The sequence below is a fragment of the Chiloscyllium punctatum genome, chromosome 10 (genome assembly GCF_047496795.1).
Source record: "Chiloscyllium punctatum isolate Juve2018m chromosome 10, sChiPun1.3, whole genome shotgun sequence".
In the NCBI taxonomy this organism is placed as follows: Eukaryota; Metazoa; Chordata; class Chondrichthyes; order Orectolobiformes; family Hemiscylliidae; genus Chiloscyllium; species Chiloscyllium punctatum.
This window is the reverse complement of record NC_092748.1, coordinates 49714713-49733610: the sequence shown is the minus strand read 5'-3', so window position 1 is coordinate 49733610 and position 18898 is coordinate 49714713. Positions and strand designations below refer to the sequence as shown.

The 18898-nt window shown below is 41.2% G+C and overlaps 1 protein-coding gene across 9 annotated transcripts in view; it reads right to left on the bottom strand.

The window, feature by feature from the left end:
* Nucleotides 1–18898, bottom strand: part of cerkl (CERK like autophagy regulator) — a 159811-nt gene that overhangs the window by 52358 nt on the left and 88555 nt on the right. For all 9 annotated transcript variants that reach the window (XM_072579082.1, XM_072579079.1, XM_072579080.1 and 6 more), the window contains one exon: nt 17100–17234. In XM_072579082.1, coding sequence (XP_072435183.1) covers nt 17100–17234 — 135 coding nt within the window. The remainder of the gene's footprint in view (nt 1–17099; nt 17235–18898) is intronic.

The window sequence follows — 18898 nt, the reverse complement described above, 5'->3', positions numbered from 1 at the left end:
TTACCTCAGATTACAACAGGATCTGGACCAGATGGGCCAATGGGCTGAGAAGTGGCAGATGGAGTTTAATTCAGATAAATGCGAGGTGCTATATTTTAGGAAAGCAAATCTTAGCAAGACTTATACACTTCATGGTAAGAGACCTTGGATTGCAGGTTCATAACTCCTTGAAAGTGGAGCTGCAAGTAGATAAGATAGTGAAGGAGGCGTTTGGTATGCTTTTTTTTATTGGCCAGAGTATTGAGTACAGGAGTTGGGAGGTCATGTTGCGGCTGTACAGGACATTGGTTAGGCCACTGTTGGAATATTGCATACAATTCTGGGCTCCTTCCTATTGGAAAGATGTTGTGAAACTTGAAAGGGTTCAGAAAAGATTTACAACGATGTTGCCAGTGTGGGAGGAGTTGAGCTACGGGGGAAGCTGAACAGGCTAGGGCTATTTTCCCTGGAGCATCGGAGGCTGAGGGGTGACCTTTTAGAGGTTTACAAAATTATGAGGGGCATGGATAGGATAAATCGACAAAGCCTTTTCCCGGATGTCGGAGAGTCCAGAACTAGAGGGCATAGGTTTAGGGTGAGAGGTCAAAGATATAAAAGAGACCTATGGGGCAACATTTTCACACAGAGGTTGGTACGTGTATCGAATGAGCTGCCAGAGGAAGTGGTGGAGGCTGGTACAATTGCAATTTTGGATGAGTATATGAATAGGAAGGGTTTGGAGGGATATGGGCCAGGTGCTAGCAGGTAGGACTAGATCGGGTTGGGCTATTTGGTCAGCATGGATGGGTTGGACCAAAGGGTCTGTTTCCATGCTGTACATCTCTGTGACTCTATGGTAGCATAGTGGACAATGAAAAAAGTTATCTGAGAATGCAGCGAAATCTTGATCACATGGAGTTAAATTACATAAATGCAAGGTGTTTCATTTTGGTAGGTCGAACCAGGGCAGGACTTACACTGTCAATGTAGGGGAGTGTAGGGCCCTGGGGAGTATTATAGAATACAGAGATCCAGGGGTACAGATTCACAGCTCCTTGAAAGTGGAGTCACAAGTAGACCAACAATTAAGTACAGGAGTTGGAACGTCTTGTTGCAGCTGTACCAGACGTTGGTAAGGCCACATTTGGAATACTGTGTGCAATTCTGGTCACCCTAAACATATTATTAAACTACAAAATGAGTGCAGAAAAGATTTATTTGGATGCCACCTGAACTGGAAAGTTTGAGTTATAAGAAGAGCTAGACAGACTGGTATGTTTTGCCCTGGAGGGTAGGAGACTGAGTCATGACGTCACAGAGGTCTATAAAGTCAGGAGAGGCACAGATTAGGTAGATCACCAACCACTCTTCCCCATGGTCAGGGAGTCTAAACTAGACAGCATTGGTTTAAAGTGAGAGGCACAAAATACAGAAGGGTCCAAAGAGGCAACTTTGTTTTTTACAGAGGATGGTGAGTGTCTGAGGGGTAGACAAACTGACAGAGGCAGTAGACCAAAGTGAGGTAAATGGGACTAGTTTTATTGTGAAAATTGAGTGGCCTAGGCAAGTTGGGCCAATAGGCCTGTTACCTTCTGTAAGCCGCTATGACTCTAATCCATTAACATCTTTAAAGGCAGAGATTCTCACCTGGGCATGATATACGTAAATGACTTGAATGAAGAAACCAGATGTAATATTTTTAAGTGTGCTGACAACACGAAACTAAGTTGGTTTGTGAGTTGGGAGGAAAATACAAGGAGGCTTCATGGTGATTTGGACATGTGCATAGTGCAGAAGTGCATGTACAAGCATGTGGCAGATATAAAATAACATGGATAAATGTGAAGTTAGAAACACTTTGGTGTATTTTAGAGAAAGAGGGAATATCATTTATATAGGGATATATTGGGAAATTTGATGTACAAAGGGATCTAAATGTCCTTGGACACTAGTCAACGAAAGTAAAGAACAAATGCTGGAGATCACAGGTCAGACAGTATCCATGGAAAGAGAGCAATCTAATGTTCCAAGGAGGAGGCATCTAGACTCAAAATTTTAGTTTGCCCTATCTCCATGGATGCTGTCTGACCCGCTGTGATCTCTGGCATTTGATGTTTTCAGCACAGATTCCAGCATCTGCAGTAAATTTATTCCTACATGGAAGTAAACAGGCCGGTACAACAAGCAAATAGAAAGACAAATGGTATACTGGCCGTCAATACAAGAAGATTTGAGTTCAGAAGTAGGAATGTCTTATTGCAGCTTTAGACTGCACAGAAGACAGGAGAGTGGTGGTAGATGGAAAATATTCAGCCTGGAGCTCCGTGACCAGTGGTGTTCCACATGGATCAGTTTTGGGACCTCCGCTCTCTGTGATTTTTATGAATGACTTGAATGAGGAGGTGGAAGGGTGGGTTAGTACGTTTGCTGATGACATGAAGGTTGGTGGAGTTGTGGATAGTGTGGAGAGCTGTTGTAGGTTGCAACAAGACATTGACAGGATGCAGAACTGGACAGATAAATGGCAGATGGAATTCAACCTGGAAAAGTGTGAAGTAATTCTCTTCAGAAGGTCAAATTTGAATGCAGAATACAGGATTAAAGACAGGACTCTTGGCAGTGTGGAGGAACAAAGGGATCTTGGGAATATGTGCCCTCAAAGTTGCCACTCAAGTTGATAGGGTTGTAAAGAATGTGTATGGTGTGTTGGCTTTCATTAGCAGAGAGATTGAGTCTAAGATCTACGCGAAGTTATGCTGCAGCTCTATGGAGTCCTGGTTAGACTACACTTGGAATATTGTGTCAGTTCTGGTTGCCTCATTATAGGAAGAATGTGGAAGCTTTAGAAAGGGTGCAGACAAGATTTACCAGGATGCTGCCTGGACTGGAGTGTATGTCTTATGAAGAAAGATTGAGGGAGCTAGGGCTTTTCTCATAGGAGTGAAGAAAGATGAGAGGTGACTTGATAGAAGTGTACAAGATGATGAGAGACAGAGTCGATAGCTAGAAACTCTTTCCCATGGTAGAAATGTCTATCATGAGGGGGCGTAATTGTAAAGTAATTGGAGGAAGATTTAGAGGAGATGTCAGAGGTAGGTTCTTTACACAGAGTGGTGGGTGTATGGAATGCACTGCCAGCAGTGGTCGTAGAGTCAGATACATTAGGGACTTTTAAGCGACTCTTGGATAGGCACATAGAAATTAGTACAATGAAGGGAATGTGGGTTAGTCTGATCTTAGAGTAGGATAAAAGACTGGCACAACATCGAGGGCCGACGGGCTGTACTGTTCATTGTCTTATGTTCTAGATGCACCAAGGCTCCTTCAAAGTACCTTCCAAATCCACAGCAGCTTTTATCAAGAAGGATAAGGACAACAGATACGGGGAATACCATCACCTTCAATTTACCTTCTTGTAAATATATCACTGATCCTTCATTGCCATTGTGAGTGTACTCACGCAAAACATACTACAGCAGTTCAAGAAGGCAGCTGACTACTACCTTCTGAAGTGCAGTTGGGATTGGCCAATAAATGTTAGCCAGCAAACGAGGTGCACATTCCCGAAAGAATATTAGTTAAAAAAAAAAGTTCCCTTCTCTGATTATTTTCACTGACGCAGGATGCAGATCCAACTGTCTGTGTACTCTGCTATTTCCGTCTCCATAGCAATGGTGGGTGGTTCAAGTTCACTTTGTACTTTTAGTGGGATTTGACTTCTTTAATAGGTCTTCATGGCCTCATAGACTTGGATCATGGAACAATCCCAATCCTAAATGACAAACCTAAAGAAACAACTATCTGGTTCTAGAATTATTTCACGGAGTTTGAAATACAAAAAAAAACTGTCCTTTTAGATTCAGTAGTTAGATGTATGTAGTCTGAATTGGACCTGTTTGTATTGCAGCAATTCATTTATGGAGCTCTTTTCTACCAAGACATAGTAGCAATTTCATTGAATAGCATTGCATATGCATGGAGATGCATTAGGATATTTTAATGTCCGTCTCCACTGCATTGAAAACTGGAACAAAAACGTTACTTGGGATCTATCGTGCCACAAACAAAATGATTTAAATGCTCAGAGTTACAACAAAAATAAAACAAAATAAAAGCCTTCGGAATCCCTCAGCAACCTTCACTTAGGGAAACAAAAAACCCTCAAGTACTCCTGGATTTCTTTGATAGGATATCTAATATACCTCGAAAATAAGGCTGTTTTTCAGATTCAGTTGTAACATTTGTTTACATTAATCAGGATCTGTTAGTATCGCTGAACCCATTATGAATATATAGCTAAATTTTAATGTCTTTAGAATTGCTTCTCTCAGCAGTGGCATGTATTTCTACTTTTATTGACAGTTTTAAGTGGTTATTAATGAATTGTCTGCTTTTGATGTAATTTGACCTCTGAAGAGGTTTTAAAAAATTGTGATTGCTTTTATGCATGAGTTTCTTTTCAGTATCAACCTTACGACATCACCATGTCTATTTTCAGATTAGCTCAAACGATACTTCAGTTCTTAAACACTTCATTTTGGCATGAAGGAAAATTTATGCTTTGCGTACTTCTGGGTCACTTTGACTGTAGGGACACATCTAATGGCTCTAAGGTTATTTTCTTCATGCTTACTTGCATGTTGCCAAACTGTCTGGCTTGCATTTCTCTTTAGCAAATGGGTTCTTCAGCTTTAATTTGCAATGCTGTCAGCCTCTCTGGCTTGCATTGGTGTTTAGTGCAGAGGGAGAGACAGTTAGCTTGTCACTGTTGAGACAACTGAACAGTCAAGGGGTGGACCTTTTGCTGTACGGTATCAGACTGTCAGTGTTACAGGTGCAACGTGTCAGCAGCTTGTGCAAACAACATTCTGCATGCATTTCAAGCAAATGGCCACGTCTGAACTTCAAAGGACAACAGTGGAGTGAAGACTCACTGTGGTGAGTCAAGAGGTTGTGGTAGTCGGTTTAGGGGTTCATCAGGCTCATCCAATCTCAGTCCAGGAGCTTGGTTACAGACAGTCGGGCACATAGTACGTTGTACAGTCCACGGATCAGTGTTCTTGCAATCAGTTAGGTATCACAAATATGTCAGTACGGGTGTTGTGGAGACACATACCTAAAGACTGCTATTCTCAGTTGCAGCTGTAGTGATGAGAATGAGGTCAGCCAGGTGGACCTCAAAGACTGAGTTCCCTGTTACAATCAGGGAGCCCTGATTGACAGATATAAACAGGAGTACCAGGGGTTCTGTTCACTCTCTCAGCCAGCTCAGAGCTAGCTGGATCGGAGTTGTGTACTATGCACGTATAACTGAAGGGTGACTTAATGACAGGATACTCACCTTCATTGAGTTATGTCAGCAGCAGTCTTCCTGAGAGAGTCTGAAAGGCTGGGCTGCAGTCATTGCTGGGGGATTAGGTGTTAATCCTCAGCGAGCTCATGGTGACAGGACTTGTCAGGAGAAGAGACGTTTGTGAGAGATACAGTTAGAGTATCCATGGGAAAATGGGAAGCTCAGATCTGGGCTTGGCATTCACTGGACTAGTAAACAAAGGCATGGCAATCAGAGGCAGTGCCCTGGGAGTAAATAAGAGCATTAATCGTAATATAAAGAGGCTGAACGGAAATGAAGGGAGTCTGAAAGGCCATTGAGGATGCAGGAACAGTCACTCAAAAGAGGGCATGGAAGATGGGAGGATCATCGTTCATCTGAGTAAGGCCTGCATTTCTTTCATAAGGACATGAAGTTGAAATCTTGCCACCATCTCAACAAGCTCAACTGCAATAAAGAGACAAAATGTCTGCCAACGTGCAGCATGGGTAGAGTAATGTACATTTTCTCTTTGGGGTGGATGAGACACCCTGCTAAGGGCAATTATATTAATTACTTATCCACTGATTGTGTAATACTAATCATCTGGAAGCAAATTATAATTCATTGGTCAGCTCATTCCTTTTTTGCAAGAATGAGCATTAAAAATTATGGCCTCAAGCAATCTTGACCTTTTATAAACTTTGCAATTATTGACTCTCTGTCACATCAGTTACACAAAGCTATGTGGGATGCAAACTTAAAAGTCTCATCTGGCTTTGCAATTTCTGCTTCACCTTTCATTCCTAATACAAGAATACAATGCCTTGAACTTCATTCTCTCACTCTAACCGTCGGTAGGCAATGATATGGTCTCAGATGTCGAAGGTTAGCTTTTACTGGGAGGGATGCTTTATGGTGGTTAAGTATTTCATTTTATACTCTCCCAGCCAATTGTAGCCTAAATGCCTTTGGGAATGACCCATCAAGTCTTCCAGGTCAACGGCTAACTAAAGAGCAGGCTCCCTCTGCCACAGCTGAAGACATTTGGATTATGTTTAGGCATTACACGCAAGGAAGGAAGATTAAAATTCCCCAGAGCCCATAAATGGCATGGGTGAAATGAATTGTAAAAGAATTCTGAACTCTTGTACATTTTTATTCATTTACAGTCTTAGAATATTTGCTCTAGTCTCTTAGTAGGTGTTGGACCTGGTGAAAATGCACCAAATTCAGGAATGATTGGCATCGTTAGACATCCCAAGGATGAAAGAAGCTATAATGGCCAAGCATTGCTAATCTCCAAGTAAGTAACAATGTGGGTGGCATCAGCCATCATAGATCCTTGAACCATCATACTTTTGTCTACAGCCAGGCGTTGCACTTAAATTTAATTTGATTTAGAACATAGAACAATACAGCACAGAACAGGCCCTTCGGCCCACGATGTTGTGCCGAACTTCTATCCTAGATTAAGCACCCATCCATGTACCTATCCAAATGCCGCTTAAAGGTCGCCAATGAATCTGACTCTACCACTCCCACGGGCAGCGCATTCCATGCCCCCACCACTCTCTGGGTGAAGAACCCACCCCTGACATCTCCCCTATACCTTCCACCCTTCACCTTAAATTTATGTCCCCTTGTAACACTCTGTTGTACCCGGGGAAAAAGTTTCTGACTGTCTACTCTATCTATTTGATTTGATTTATTATTGTCACATGTACCTAGGTAGAGTGAAAGTTTTGCTTTGCTTGCAGTACAGGCAGACCATACTATACCATATCATACAAAGTGCATAGGGTAATCAAACATACCGAACTTCCTTTATTGATGCTAATGTGGATATAACTGGCTACCATGTACAGATCATCCACACTTATGTTCACCTTTTCAGTGACAGGATGGAATTGGTGATGATTCCACACAACTATACAAAAACATTTCATTATGTTTTTCTCATTTTAAAGAGAGTGCATTATGTTCAAGGCTTATAGGTCAATATGAAGTTCATATCTCCACTCTCACTTGTAGTTCAGTAGGCTATTGTAAGAAATTATTTCCTCTCTCATGTCAAACATTGACCAACAGGATGCTCAAATATTTCAGAGCAATTTGGCAGTCTATCTAAAATAGTGAACATGAGTATAACGAGTAAAAAAAGATGACCTTAAGTTTGCTTCAAAGCTGCTGACTATCATGAGAGACTTCACTGCAGAACACTTTAATATCATTTGCTGTATGGAGCCTTGACAGCTGTCTTATCTCAGAACCACACAGTGTCACTGCTCTGTCTCTGTTGCTTTCTCCCTCATAGTGGAGGACCTATAATGTGCAGATACTTGAAGATAGGATCACATGGCAATACTACACATTCATATGGAGAAGAAAACATGTAATTCAACAGTGGAAAAGTTCAAACAGTGCAGAAATAACCAGATCTATATGTACTGTGTACTGACTGACTCGGGGCTAATTGGCATCTAACAATAGAAAGTTACGCAATGAAGGGAAGACTAAGCACAGATCATTCATCCTGGAACTGTTGTTCTGTTAAGTTCTGCCTGGTCTCTTGCACTAAATAGTGCTTACTTCAATTGTGCTCACCTCAACTGTGCTCCCCGCAAGTCTCCCAGTTAAATATTTTGGGTATTAGCTTCAGAAGATTGTGCTCAATCTCCTATTTTCTCCTCCTCTAGGACGTTCCATCCCCTTTTTCTGAGTTCCAATTATGATGGCTGAATATGTCACAGTGATGCAGCATACTTTTTTTGCCTATATTTCAAGCTTCCACCAAGTATAGGCATCCAAACCTTATTTTGAGGAGGCCGATGATCTGTTCCACTCTGGTCCTGAGAGAAGCATGGATAGTATTATATCCCTATTCTGTGTCCATCAATGGTTTTACAAAGGTTTCATAAGCTATGTTTGTAGGAGTTAACCTTTTCCTTTCAGCAGCCATCCCTTGATGCCCAGTAGACCTTGGAGCATGAGAAAGTGTGAATTCTCTGGTATATACGTGTCATGATAATCCCAAGGCTATCTAATGCATACCACCAAAATTTGGTATTGATGGCCACATAATTTTAAAATTGATGGAATGGGAGCCTTTTCTGTTTGTGAACTTCAGAATGCTGATAGAACAGTTACTAAGCTAGTTGAGTGCAGTCTATAAGGGTCTTGCAGTTTGGGAAAGCCAGCAATGGTGGAAAATCCCACTGCATGAGCTGCTTGACTCCTCATGTTTTGGGGAAAGGAGAAGCAAAACTGTTCTCTGGAGAAATTGTCATCTGTTACATTGAGGATGCACTTATAAGTTAAGGATAGAGAAATACCATACAGGTCCCAGCCACTCCTTTACAGTGTGTGCACTATGTCAGATGCAAGAACCATTAATATATAGGGAATGTCGGAAATATAACTGCATATCAATAATGCTACTCCTCAGCCTTTGAATTGACATGTGTGCTATGAAAGATTTGCAAAGAGACAAATGTTATGAGTCCACAATGAGCTTTGAGCTTTGTAAGCCAGGTGCAAAAACTGAGCTAATCACTGTTCCTTCTAGCAGTGAAAGATCATCATTCAATGTTGAAGATAATTTTAGATTCTGACCATGTACTAATTGTTATCGGCTATCCCACTCAGTTGTCTGAGTATAGGAATTGCGAGATCATGTTAGGCCATCTTTGGAATATGGCATGTAATTCTGGTCTCCTTGCTATAGGTAGGATGTTGTGAAACTTGAAAGTGTTCAGAAAAGATTTACAAGGACGTGGCCAGGGGTAGAGGGGTTGAGCTATAGAGAGAGGCTGAATAAACTGGATTTACTTTTCTTGAGCGTCAGAGGCTGAGGGGTGACTTTATAGAGGCTTATGTAATCATGAGGGGCATGGATAGAGTAAATAGACAAGGTCTTTTCGCTGGGGTGGGGGCTAGAGGGCATAGGGTTAAGGTGAGAGCTGAAAGATTTAGAAGTGATCTAAGGGGAACTTTTTTCACACAGGGAGGTGTGTATATGGAATGAACTGCCAGAGGAAGTGATGGAGGCTGGTGCAATTACATTTAAAAGGCATCTGGACAGGAATATGAAAAAGGGATTAGAGGGATATGGGCCAAATGCTGACAAATGGGACTAGACTTATTTAGGACATCTGGTCAGCATGGATGAGTTGGACTAAAGGATCTATTTCTGTGTTGTACATCTCTATGATGTTGTGACTCTAAATGTTTGCATGTACTGTTCATGCCCACTTGCAACTTACAGTTGCCTGATATACCAGTACCTTGTGCAAGCTATCATCAATATTGCCTGGTTTCTTTTGCACAAATCACTGCTGAATGGACTTTCTGCAGCAGTAAACATTTCTATAATATTTAGAATCTCATTAATAAATTCATCTCCATTATATTATTAAGAATTTTGCTGATGACTGAAGGTCTGTGCCTTCCCATTTTTCCATAGATTTGTCCACGTTAGGCTGTCCAGTCTATTGTTTATCAACCTGGATATGCTAAAACTGGTCACAACATCTATAAAATGTAGTAGGCATTCCGATCTTTGTCCCATATCTTCACACCCATGGCTATACCTTCATCAAATTCCTGGGCTGAAATACACCTGTGATCAGGTGTGGTCAACATTTAACACATTCTTCACATTTCATTTTATTCATTTGTGTATTGTGAATGTCACTGGCAGAGCTATCATTTCTTTCGCTCCTTAGTTGCCCTTGAGGTGGTGAGCCGTCTTCTTAAAACGTAGCAGTCCATTTGTTGTAGGTAGATCCACATTATTATTGAGGGGGAATTTTAGGACTTTGACCCAGCAATACTGCAGGTGATTTATTTTCAAGTGAGGAACAGAGAACTTGCAAGTGGTATTTCTATGTATCAGCTGCCCTCATTCTTGTAGATGATAATAGTTGTGGGTTTAGAAGGTGCTGTGTGTGGAATTTTGGAGAATTTCTGCAGTGCATCTCGTTCACTGTTGCCACTAAATATCCATGGCTGAGAGAGCGAATGTTTATGGATGCGATGCTATTGTCAAGCTTCTTGAGTGTAGTTGGAGCTGCACTCATCCAGGAAAATGTCGAGTATTCCATCACACTCCTGACTTGTGCCTTGTAAATAGTAGACAGGCTTTGGGGAATCGGGAGGGGAGTTACGCACTGCAAGTTTTCTTGCCTCTGACCTGCTCATGTAGCTGCAATACTAATATTGCAAGTCCAGATCAGATTTCAAGTCAATGGTAACCCCCAGGATGTTGAAATGTTGGATTCAGTGATGTAAAGGTCATTGAATGTCAATGTGTGATTGATTAGAGTCTCTCTTGTTGAACAGGTCATTGTCTGGTGTTATGAAGATGTAGGTGTACTTTAAGAGAGTTAAAAGCAGCAGAGTTAATAGCACCAAGTGTTTTCACCAACAATGTACATAACACTTAGTCGAACAACTTGACTAGTCATTGCCTAGAGACAAAAACAAATTTGAATTCAGCCAATCAGTTTAAATTATACTCTGAAAAAATATCAAACCCCAATCAAGTTTGAATTGAGTATATTGACAATCTTAAAAATGAATGACACAATCCGACACTCTGGGGTATAAGATCAGGGGGAAATTGAACAGTTGAGGGGAGAATTGCCAACTCCTAGCATGAAACAGATGGCTTGAAAAAATCTCTCCCTTACAAGTACCTTTTTGATCAGTAACCTGTCACGCAGAAATTCATAACAAGGAGAAAAGAAGACACAAGAAGATCCTAAGACGAGAACCTAAAGCTGCTTGGTTTTAAGATAAAAAGTGTTGTTTTGTAAATCTTAATTGGGAGTTTTATTGGACTAGTATTATAGAAGGGAAGGTAAAAGATAGTTTAGAGAAAGAAATTGTAAATAGTGGTTAGTTAATTATTCTATTATACTTTAAGAAGTAAAGTTGTTAATTTTTACCTTACACAGTTCTTAGCCACTCAAATATTTTACAGGTTACTGCATGGGATAAATCTTTTCTGTGTTGGTTTTAAGTTAAACAGGAGAGTCGCAACTTCTCAAGTTCAATTTCTCTGACTTTCTCTCTCCCTTGCTTCTCTCTCTCTGCTCAGCCAAGAACCTTCTCTCGCGCTCTCTTTCCTGTCTTTCTTCTCTCTCTCTCCCTTTGTTTATCTTCTAACTCCATTATCTGCAATTGTAATTTAAGTTTTTCTACCTCAATTGCACTTGCCTGTTTCTCTGAGATACCTAAGTGTTTGAGTAATTCCCTTACAATTTCAGCTTTACTTTTGTCCTCAGTTAAACCCAAATTTACGTTATTTGCCAGTTCTAAAAGTATGGCCTTTTTATTTCCTTCTAAACTTTCTTGGCAAATCGGAGAATCATCTTCAAGTCCCAGAACCTCTTTAGCAATTTTTAGAGCCATTTCTCTCACTTTTAATTTGATCAACCACAAGTCACCAAAATTAAATAAATTGTGTCACCTGCATTTTATTTAAAGATCTAGGACACTAACCTGCAAGTGTTTAAATCTGCTGGGATTTTTCGTACCCCTAAATCTATTAAACCTGTCTAAACTAGTTCAAGTCATGAACTCGAGCCCCCAAGCTGTTACAACATGGGTTAAACTCTCCTGCTTAATTTGGCCAAGTGTGGCATGAAGGACAACACACACCCCAGGACAGGTGAAACAAAGTCATGCACAAGAATTCTTAGAGGCATGGCATTCTAACCAGAACTCCATCAATAAACACATAGACTTTGATCCCATCTACCTTCCCTTGCAAAAAGGAACCGGAAATGACATCACCCAGTTTAGGAAACCAAGACAGGCAGGACAAACCACCAGTGTTTCATCAGAGACTCCTACTTATGATGTTACCTAGTCATGGTGACAAAATGTCTGAAAACAAACCTTCCAGCTCAGTGAGCTAACTTACATACTTATCAACAACCTGAGCTATAAATCTTCTCAAAAGTGACTAAGAGACCAATATGTATCTTCAGTATCTGAGGAGATAGGAATAGTACTGAACCTTGTGCAATCATTTGCAAACAGTCACACTTCTGACCTTATGATGGAGGAAAGGTCATTGATGATGCAGCTGAAGATGGTTGGGCCAAGACATTACCCTCAGGAACCCCTGCACAGATATCCTTGAAGTGAGATGACTGACTTGCAACAACAATCATCTTCTTTTGTGCCAGGTATAACTCCAATCAGCCGAGAACTTGCTCCCCGATTCCCAATATCTCCAGTTTTACGTGGGCTCCTTCATATCACACTTGGCCAAATTTGGCTTTGATGTCAAAAGGCTGACACTTTCACCTCATATTGTAACCAAATCTGTTCTACAAGGAATTTGTATTCTTTATCCGTAGCTTTTACATTATTTCACAGTAGATTTAATTGTTGTGAGGGGATTTACTCAGTAATAATGGTATGTTACTCTGGATGACATCATGATCATTAAATGATGCAGTCCTGCAATTTCACAGGAGAGAATATAGGGCATAGAAATCAGAAGCAGATCCGTTGAGCCTGCTCCACTATTCAGTATGATCATTGCTGATTCTCTATCTCAACACAATATTTCCACTTTCTCTCCACACCCCTTGATACCTTTAATATCTAAAAATGTATCAGTCTTTCTTGAATTTAGTCAGTGAACTGGTGTCCACAGCCTCCGTGGTCATAAATTCCACAGGTTGACCACCTTCTGAGTGAAAAAATGTTTCTTCATCTCAGTTCTAAATGGGCTATCCAATATCCTGAGAATATTACCCCTGGTTCTAGACTCCACAACCAGGGTAAACATGTTTCCTGCATCTAGTCTGTCTGTCCCTGATAGAATTTTATGCATTTCAGTCAGACCTTTTCATTCTTCTAAAGTTTAGTGAGTACAGACCGAAAAATTGAACCAATCTATCCTCACATGAGTTCTGCTAACACCATAAACCTTTGCTGCACTTTTTCCATGGCAAGTATGTCCTGTAGAAAAGGAGACCAAAACTGTATGCAAGGCACCATAAAACAATATAGCAAAACAACAACAAGGTGAGGCTATACTGGATTTGGTTCTAGGTAATGAGCCAGGCCAGGTGTTAGACTTGGAGGTAGGTGAGCACTTCGGGGGCAGTGACCACAACTCGGTGACTTTTACTCTAGTGATGGAGAGGGATAAGTGTGCACTGCAGGGCAACAGTTATAACCGGAGGCAGGGAAATTATGATGCGGTGAGGCATGACTTAGGATGCGTGGATTGGAAAAATAAGCTTCAAGGGAAGAACACAAATGATATGTGGAGATTGTTCAAGGAACAGCTAATGGGTGTCCTTGATAAGTATGTACCAGTCAGGCAGGGAGTAAAGGGTCTTGTGAGGGAGCCGTGGTTTAACAAGGAATTGGAATCCCTTGTGAAAAGGAAGAGGGCGGCCTATGTAAAGATGAGGCGTGAAGGTTCAGTTGGGGCGATTGAGAGTTATAAGGTAGCCAGGAAGGATCTAAAGAGAGAGCTAAGAGCAGCGAGAAGGGGACATGAGAAGTCCTTAGTTGGTAGGATTAGGGAAAACCCAAAGGCTTTCTATAGGTATGTCAGGAAGAAAAGGATGACTAGGGTAGGTATCGGTCCAGTCAAGGATAGTAGTGGGAAGTTGTGTGTGGAGGCGGAGGAGATCGGTGAGACACTAAATCAATACTTTTCGTCAGTATTCACTCAGGAACAGGACATTGTTGCCGATGTGAATACTGAGTCACAATTAATTAGAATGGACGGCTTTGAGGTATGTAGGGAAGAGGTGTTGGAAATTCTGGAAAGGATGAAAATAGATAAGTCCCCTGGGCCTGATGGCATTTATCCTAGGATCCTCTGGGAAGCTAGGGAGGAGATAGCGGAGCCATTGGCCTTGATTTTTATGTCGTCGTTGTCTACAGGAATAGTGCCGGAAGACTGGAGGATAGCGAATGTGGTCCCCTTGTTCAAGAAGGGGAGCAGGGATAGCCCGAGTAACTATAGGCCAGTGAGTCTCACTTCTGTTGTGGGCAAAGTCTTAGAGAGAATTGTAAGGGATAGGATTTATGAACATCTGGATAGGAATAATGTGGTCAAGGATAGTCAGCATGGTTTAGTGAAGGGCAGGTCGTGCCTCACAAACCTTATTGAATTCTTTGAGAAGGTGACCAAGGAGGTGGACGAGGGTAAAGCAGTAGATGTGCTGTATATGGATTTTAGCAAAGCATTTGATAAGGTACACCATGGCAGGCTAATGCAAAAACTACGGACGTATGGCATTGAGGGTGCATTAGAGATTTGGATTAGGAATTGGCTGGCTGGAAGGAAACAGAGGGTAGTAGTTGATGGTATAGGTTCATCTTGGAGCACAGTTACTAGCGGTGTTCCACAAGGATCTGTTTTGGGACCATTGCTGTTTGTCATTTTTATAAATGACCTGGAGGAGGGGCTTGAAGGCTGGGTGAGCAAGTTTGCGGATGGTACGAAAGTCGGTGGAGTTGTGGACAGCGAAGAAGGATGTGGCAGGTTACAGCGGGATATAGATAAGTTGCAGAGCTGGGCAGTAAGGTGGCAAATGGAATTCAATGTAGCTAAGTGTGAAGTCATTCACTTTGGTAGGAGTAACAAGAAGATGGATTACTGGGCTAATAGTAGACTACTTGGTAGTGTGGATGAGCAGAGGGATCTTGGTGTCCATGTCTTTGAAAGTTGCCACCCAGGTAAATAGTGCTGTGAAGAAGGCATATGGTGTACTGGGCTTTATTGGTAGAGGGATTGAGTTCCGGAGTCCTGAGGTCATGTTGCAGTTGTATAAGACTCTGGTGCGGCCTCATCTGTAGTATTGTGTGCAGTTTTGGTCGCCATATTATAGGAAGGATGTGGAGGCATTGGAACTAGTGCAGAGGAGGTTTACCAGGATGTTGCCTGGTATGGTAGGAAGATCGTATGAGGAAAGGCTGAGGCACTTGGGGCTTTTCTCATTGGAGAAAAGAAGGTTTAGGGGAGATTTGATAGAGGTGTACAAGATGATAGGGGTTTAGATAGGGTTGACAGTGAGAACCTTTTTCCGCTAATGAAGTCAGCTATTACCAGGGGACACAGCTTTAAATTAAGGGGTGGTAGGTATAGGACAGATGTTAGGGGTAGATTTTTTACTCAGTGGGTTGAGTGTTCATGGAATGCCCTGCCAGTAGCAGTGGTGGACTCTCCCTCTTTATGGTCATTTAAGCGGGTATTGGACAAGCATATGGAGGTTATTGGGCTAGTGTCGGTTAGGTAGGCTTCGGTCGGCGCAACATCGAGGACCGAAGGGCCTGTACTGCGCTGTATTTTTCTATGTTCTATGTAGCACAGTACAGGCCCTTCAGCTCTTGCCGGCCTTTACTCTAAGAGCAGAGTAACCTACATACCCTTCATTGTACTATCTTCCACATGCCTATCCAAGAGCCGCTTAAATGTCCCTAACGTCTCTGACTGTACTACCACTGTTGGCAGTGCACTCCACACCACCCACCACTCTCTTTGTAAAGAACCTATCTCTGACATCTCCTTTAAACCTTCCTCCAATTTACCTTAAAATTATGATAGACATTTCCATCATAAGAAAAAGTCTTTGGCTATCCAGTCTATCTATGCCTCTCATCAGTTGTACACCTCTATCAAATCAGCTCTCATCCTTCTTTACTCCAATGAGAAAATCATCTTGTACACTTCTATCAAGTCACCTCTCATCTTTCTTTGCTCCAATGAGAAAAGTCCTAGCTCCCTCAACCTTTCTTCATAAGACATACACTCCAGTCCAGGCAGCATTCTGCACCTTCTCTAAAGCTTCCACATCCTTTATATAACGAGGCAACCAGAACTGAACACAATATTCCAAATGTGATCTAATCAAGACTCTGTACAGCTGCAGCATAACCTCGCACGGCTCTTTGACTCAATCCTCCTGCTAATGAAAGCCAACACACCATACGCATTCTTCACATTTCTATCAACTTGGGAAACAACTTTGAGGGATCTATGGAGATGGACCTCAACATCCCTCTGTTCTTCCACACTGCCAGGAATCCTACCTTTAACCTTATATCTGAATTCAAATTCGACCTTCCAAAGGTGAATGACTTGACGCTTTTCCAGTTTGAATTCAATCTACTACTTACCAGTCCAGTTCTGCATCTGTCAATGTCTTGTTGCAACTGACAACAACCCAGTCCAGTTTAGTAACCCCAGGATGTTGACAACAGGGGATTCAGCGATTGTAATGTTATTGAATGTCAAGGGAAGATGGTTAGATTCCTTCTTGATGGAGATGTTCATTTCCTGGCACTTGTGTGGCATGAATGTTTCTTGCTAATTGTCAGTCCAGGTCCGGATATTGTCCAGGTCCTACTGCATTTTGATATAGGACATTCAGTATCTGAGAAGCCATAGATGTTGTGCAGTGACCAGTAAGCATCCCCATTTCTGACTTTATGAGGGAAAGGTGGTAAACAAAGCAGCAAAACATGTTTAGGGGTAGGACACTACTCTGAGCAACTCCTGCAAAGATTTCCTGGAGCTGAGATGACTGACCTCCAACAAGCTACACTACTTTCATTTATGCTAAGTTGAATTCCAACCATTGGAGAACTGTCTGCACATTTTAAATGATTCCCAAGTCACTTGTGCTTGGCCAAAATCCAGGCCTAGTAGTCGAGTTAGTTCACTATCTTATTAAATCATACAAGTTATGAAGGATTCCCACTTCCTAGGTACCTGTCTCAGATAAAGTATTGAGATTTACACATGAAACTCTGGATAACTTACTACTGATGTCAGTCTTGATGTCAGCCAACTTGAAAAGAGGTGCAACTTGTTCATTGTAGACTTGTTTAGCTTCCGTTCTGTGACTGTATGGGTTAATAACAACTTTCAGGTACTTTGGTCTGTTTGGAAAATGTTCTGTAAAATAAGCAAAATAAATAATTTATTTGTTATTCAACTACAATCTTTTTAATTAATTTAACAATGTCACTTTAATAGTAATTAGAACTATATTTTCCTCATAAGTAGAATTATCTGACAAATTCACAACTTACCTGTATATATTTTAGTGCAATTTTTGCACTTTTTTAATGCTTATCTGGAAATTAAATCCACATCAGTTTCTGGACTTACGGTCAACTCTATTTGAGGCATTCTAACTACTATTTGGAAGTTTTCGAAGTTCACCGTGCAGTTACTTCTTTCATTGACCCTGAGAAGTTTCAGATACACACTGAACTTGACAACTAAAGTTATATTGTTCTTTATCATAGAAATCCCAGTGTGGAAAGAGGCCATTTGGCCCATCCACACTGACCCTCTGAAAAGCATTCCATCCAGACCTCTACCCTATCCAGGTAACCCTATATTTACCATGGCTAATCTACCTAGCCTACATCTCCCTGGACACTACAGACAATTTAGCATGGCCAATCCATCTAACCTGCACATCCTTCAACTTTCATGCCTTTAAAAGAAAACCTGCACTCTTTTATAAATCCTGCACTCTTATCTAAAATCAAAACTGGAACCTAACTACAAGATCCACAGATTTTCTGAAGGAAGTTTGTTACAGCTTCTTTAAAAAAATCAAAAATTATGTAATTTGGAGCTTGGCTCCTTATCTCCAGAAAAAATAGAAGAATGAGGGGAGATCAAAAAGGTATTCAAGATGATAGAAAGAATGGATAAAATAAGCATGGAGCAATGCTTCCTCTTGTGGGGCATTCTAGTATGAGAGGTCTTAGTCTTAGGTTAAGGGCTAGTAAATTTAAAACAGAGTTGAGGAGAAACTACTTCCCCAAAGGGTTGTGAATCTGTGGAATCTGCTTCCCAAAGTGCAATGAATGCTGGGATAGTGAGTAAATTAGAGGAGGAGTTAGAGAGATTTTTACTTGGTAGTGGGTTAAAAAGTTACAGGGAGAAGACAGAGGTGAAGAGTTTATCAGCCATGATCGAATGGTGCAGCAGACTCAATGTGCCGAAAGACCTAATTCTGCTTCTTTTTCTTATGAACTTCTGAGAAAATGTCCTCTAGCCTCAGAACATATTGCAATGCTATTTAGATCTGTCTCCAAAGCATTTATAAAACAAGAACGATGAACACCAACCATCCACACGAATTATGTATTGAAGTCCTTGTTTTGATGATATTTCTGGTATTAATGCATACTTATGGACTGGATTTGCTCATTTTTTGGCGGTTCCTTTGGGTCTGATTCATGGTGGGTGGTTCACCATGGCTAATATCAAACTTTAGCGTGCAAGTTTTTACTCTTCAGCTCATTAATTATGCAAATGGGCTTTTGAGTACCAATCTCATGGAATTGTACGGCGTGAGAAGTGGAAATGCTCACCATTGCAGAATCGAAATTTATGCTACGGTACCATATTTCAAAACCAAACTCCACAACATTTCAGACACTGTTACTTGGAACTGTCCTTAATACTGTGTTAGGTATGGTCATCGAGATGGAAATGGCACAGAAACACAATTATCTCTTCAATTCTTACACAAGAATCTGGAGGTACAGGTGGACGAGTTGGTATAATGGAGGGCAGTGCTTTTTCCTGCTGACCAG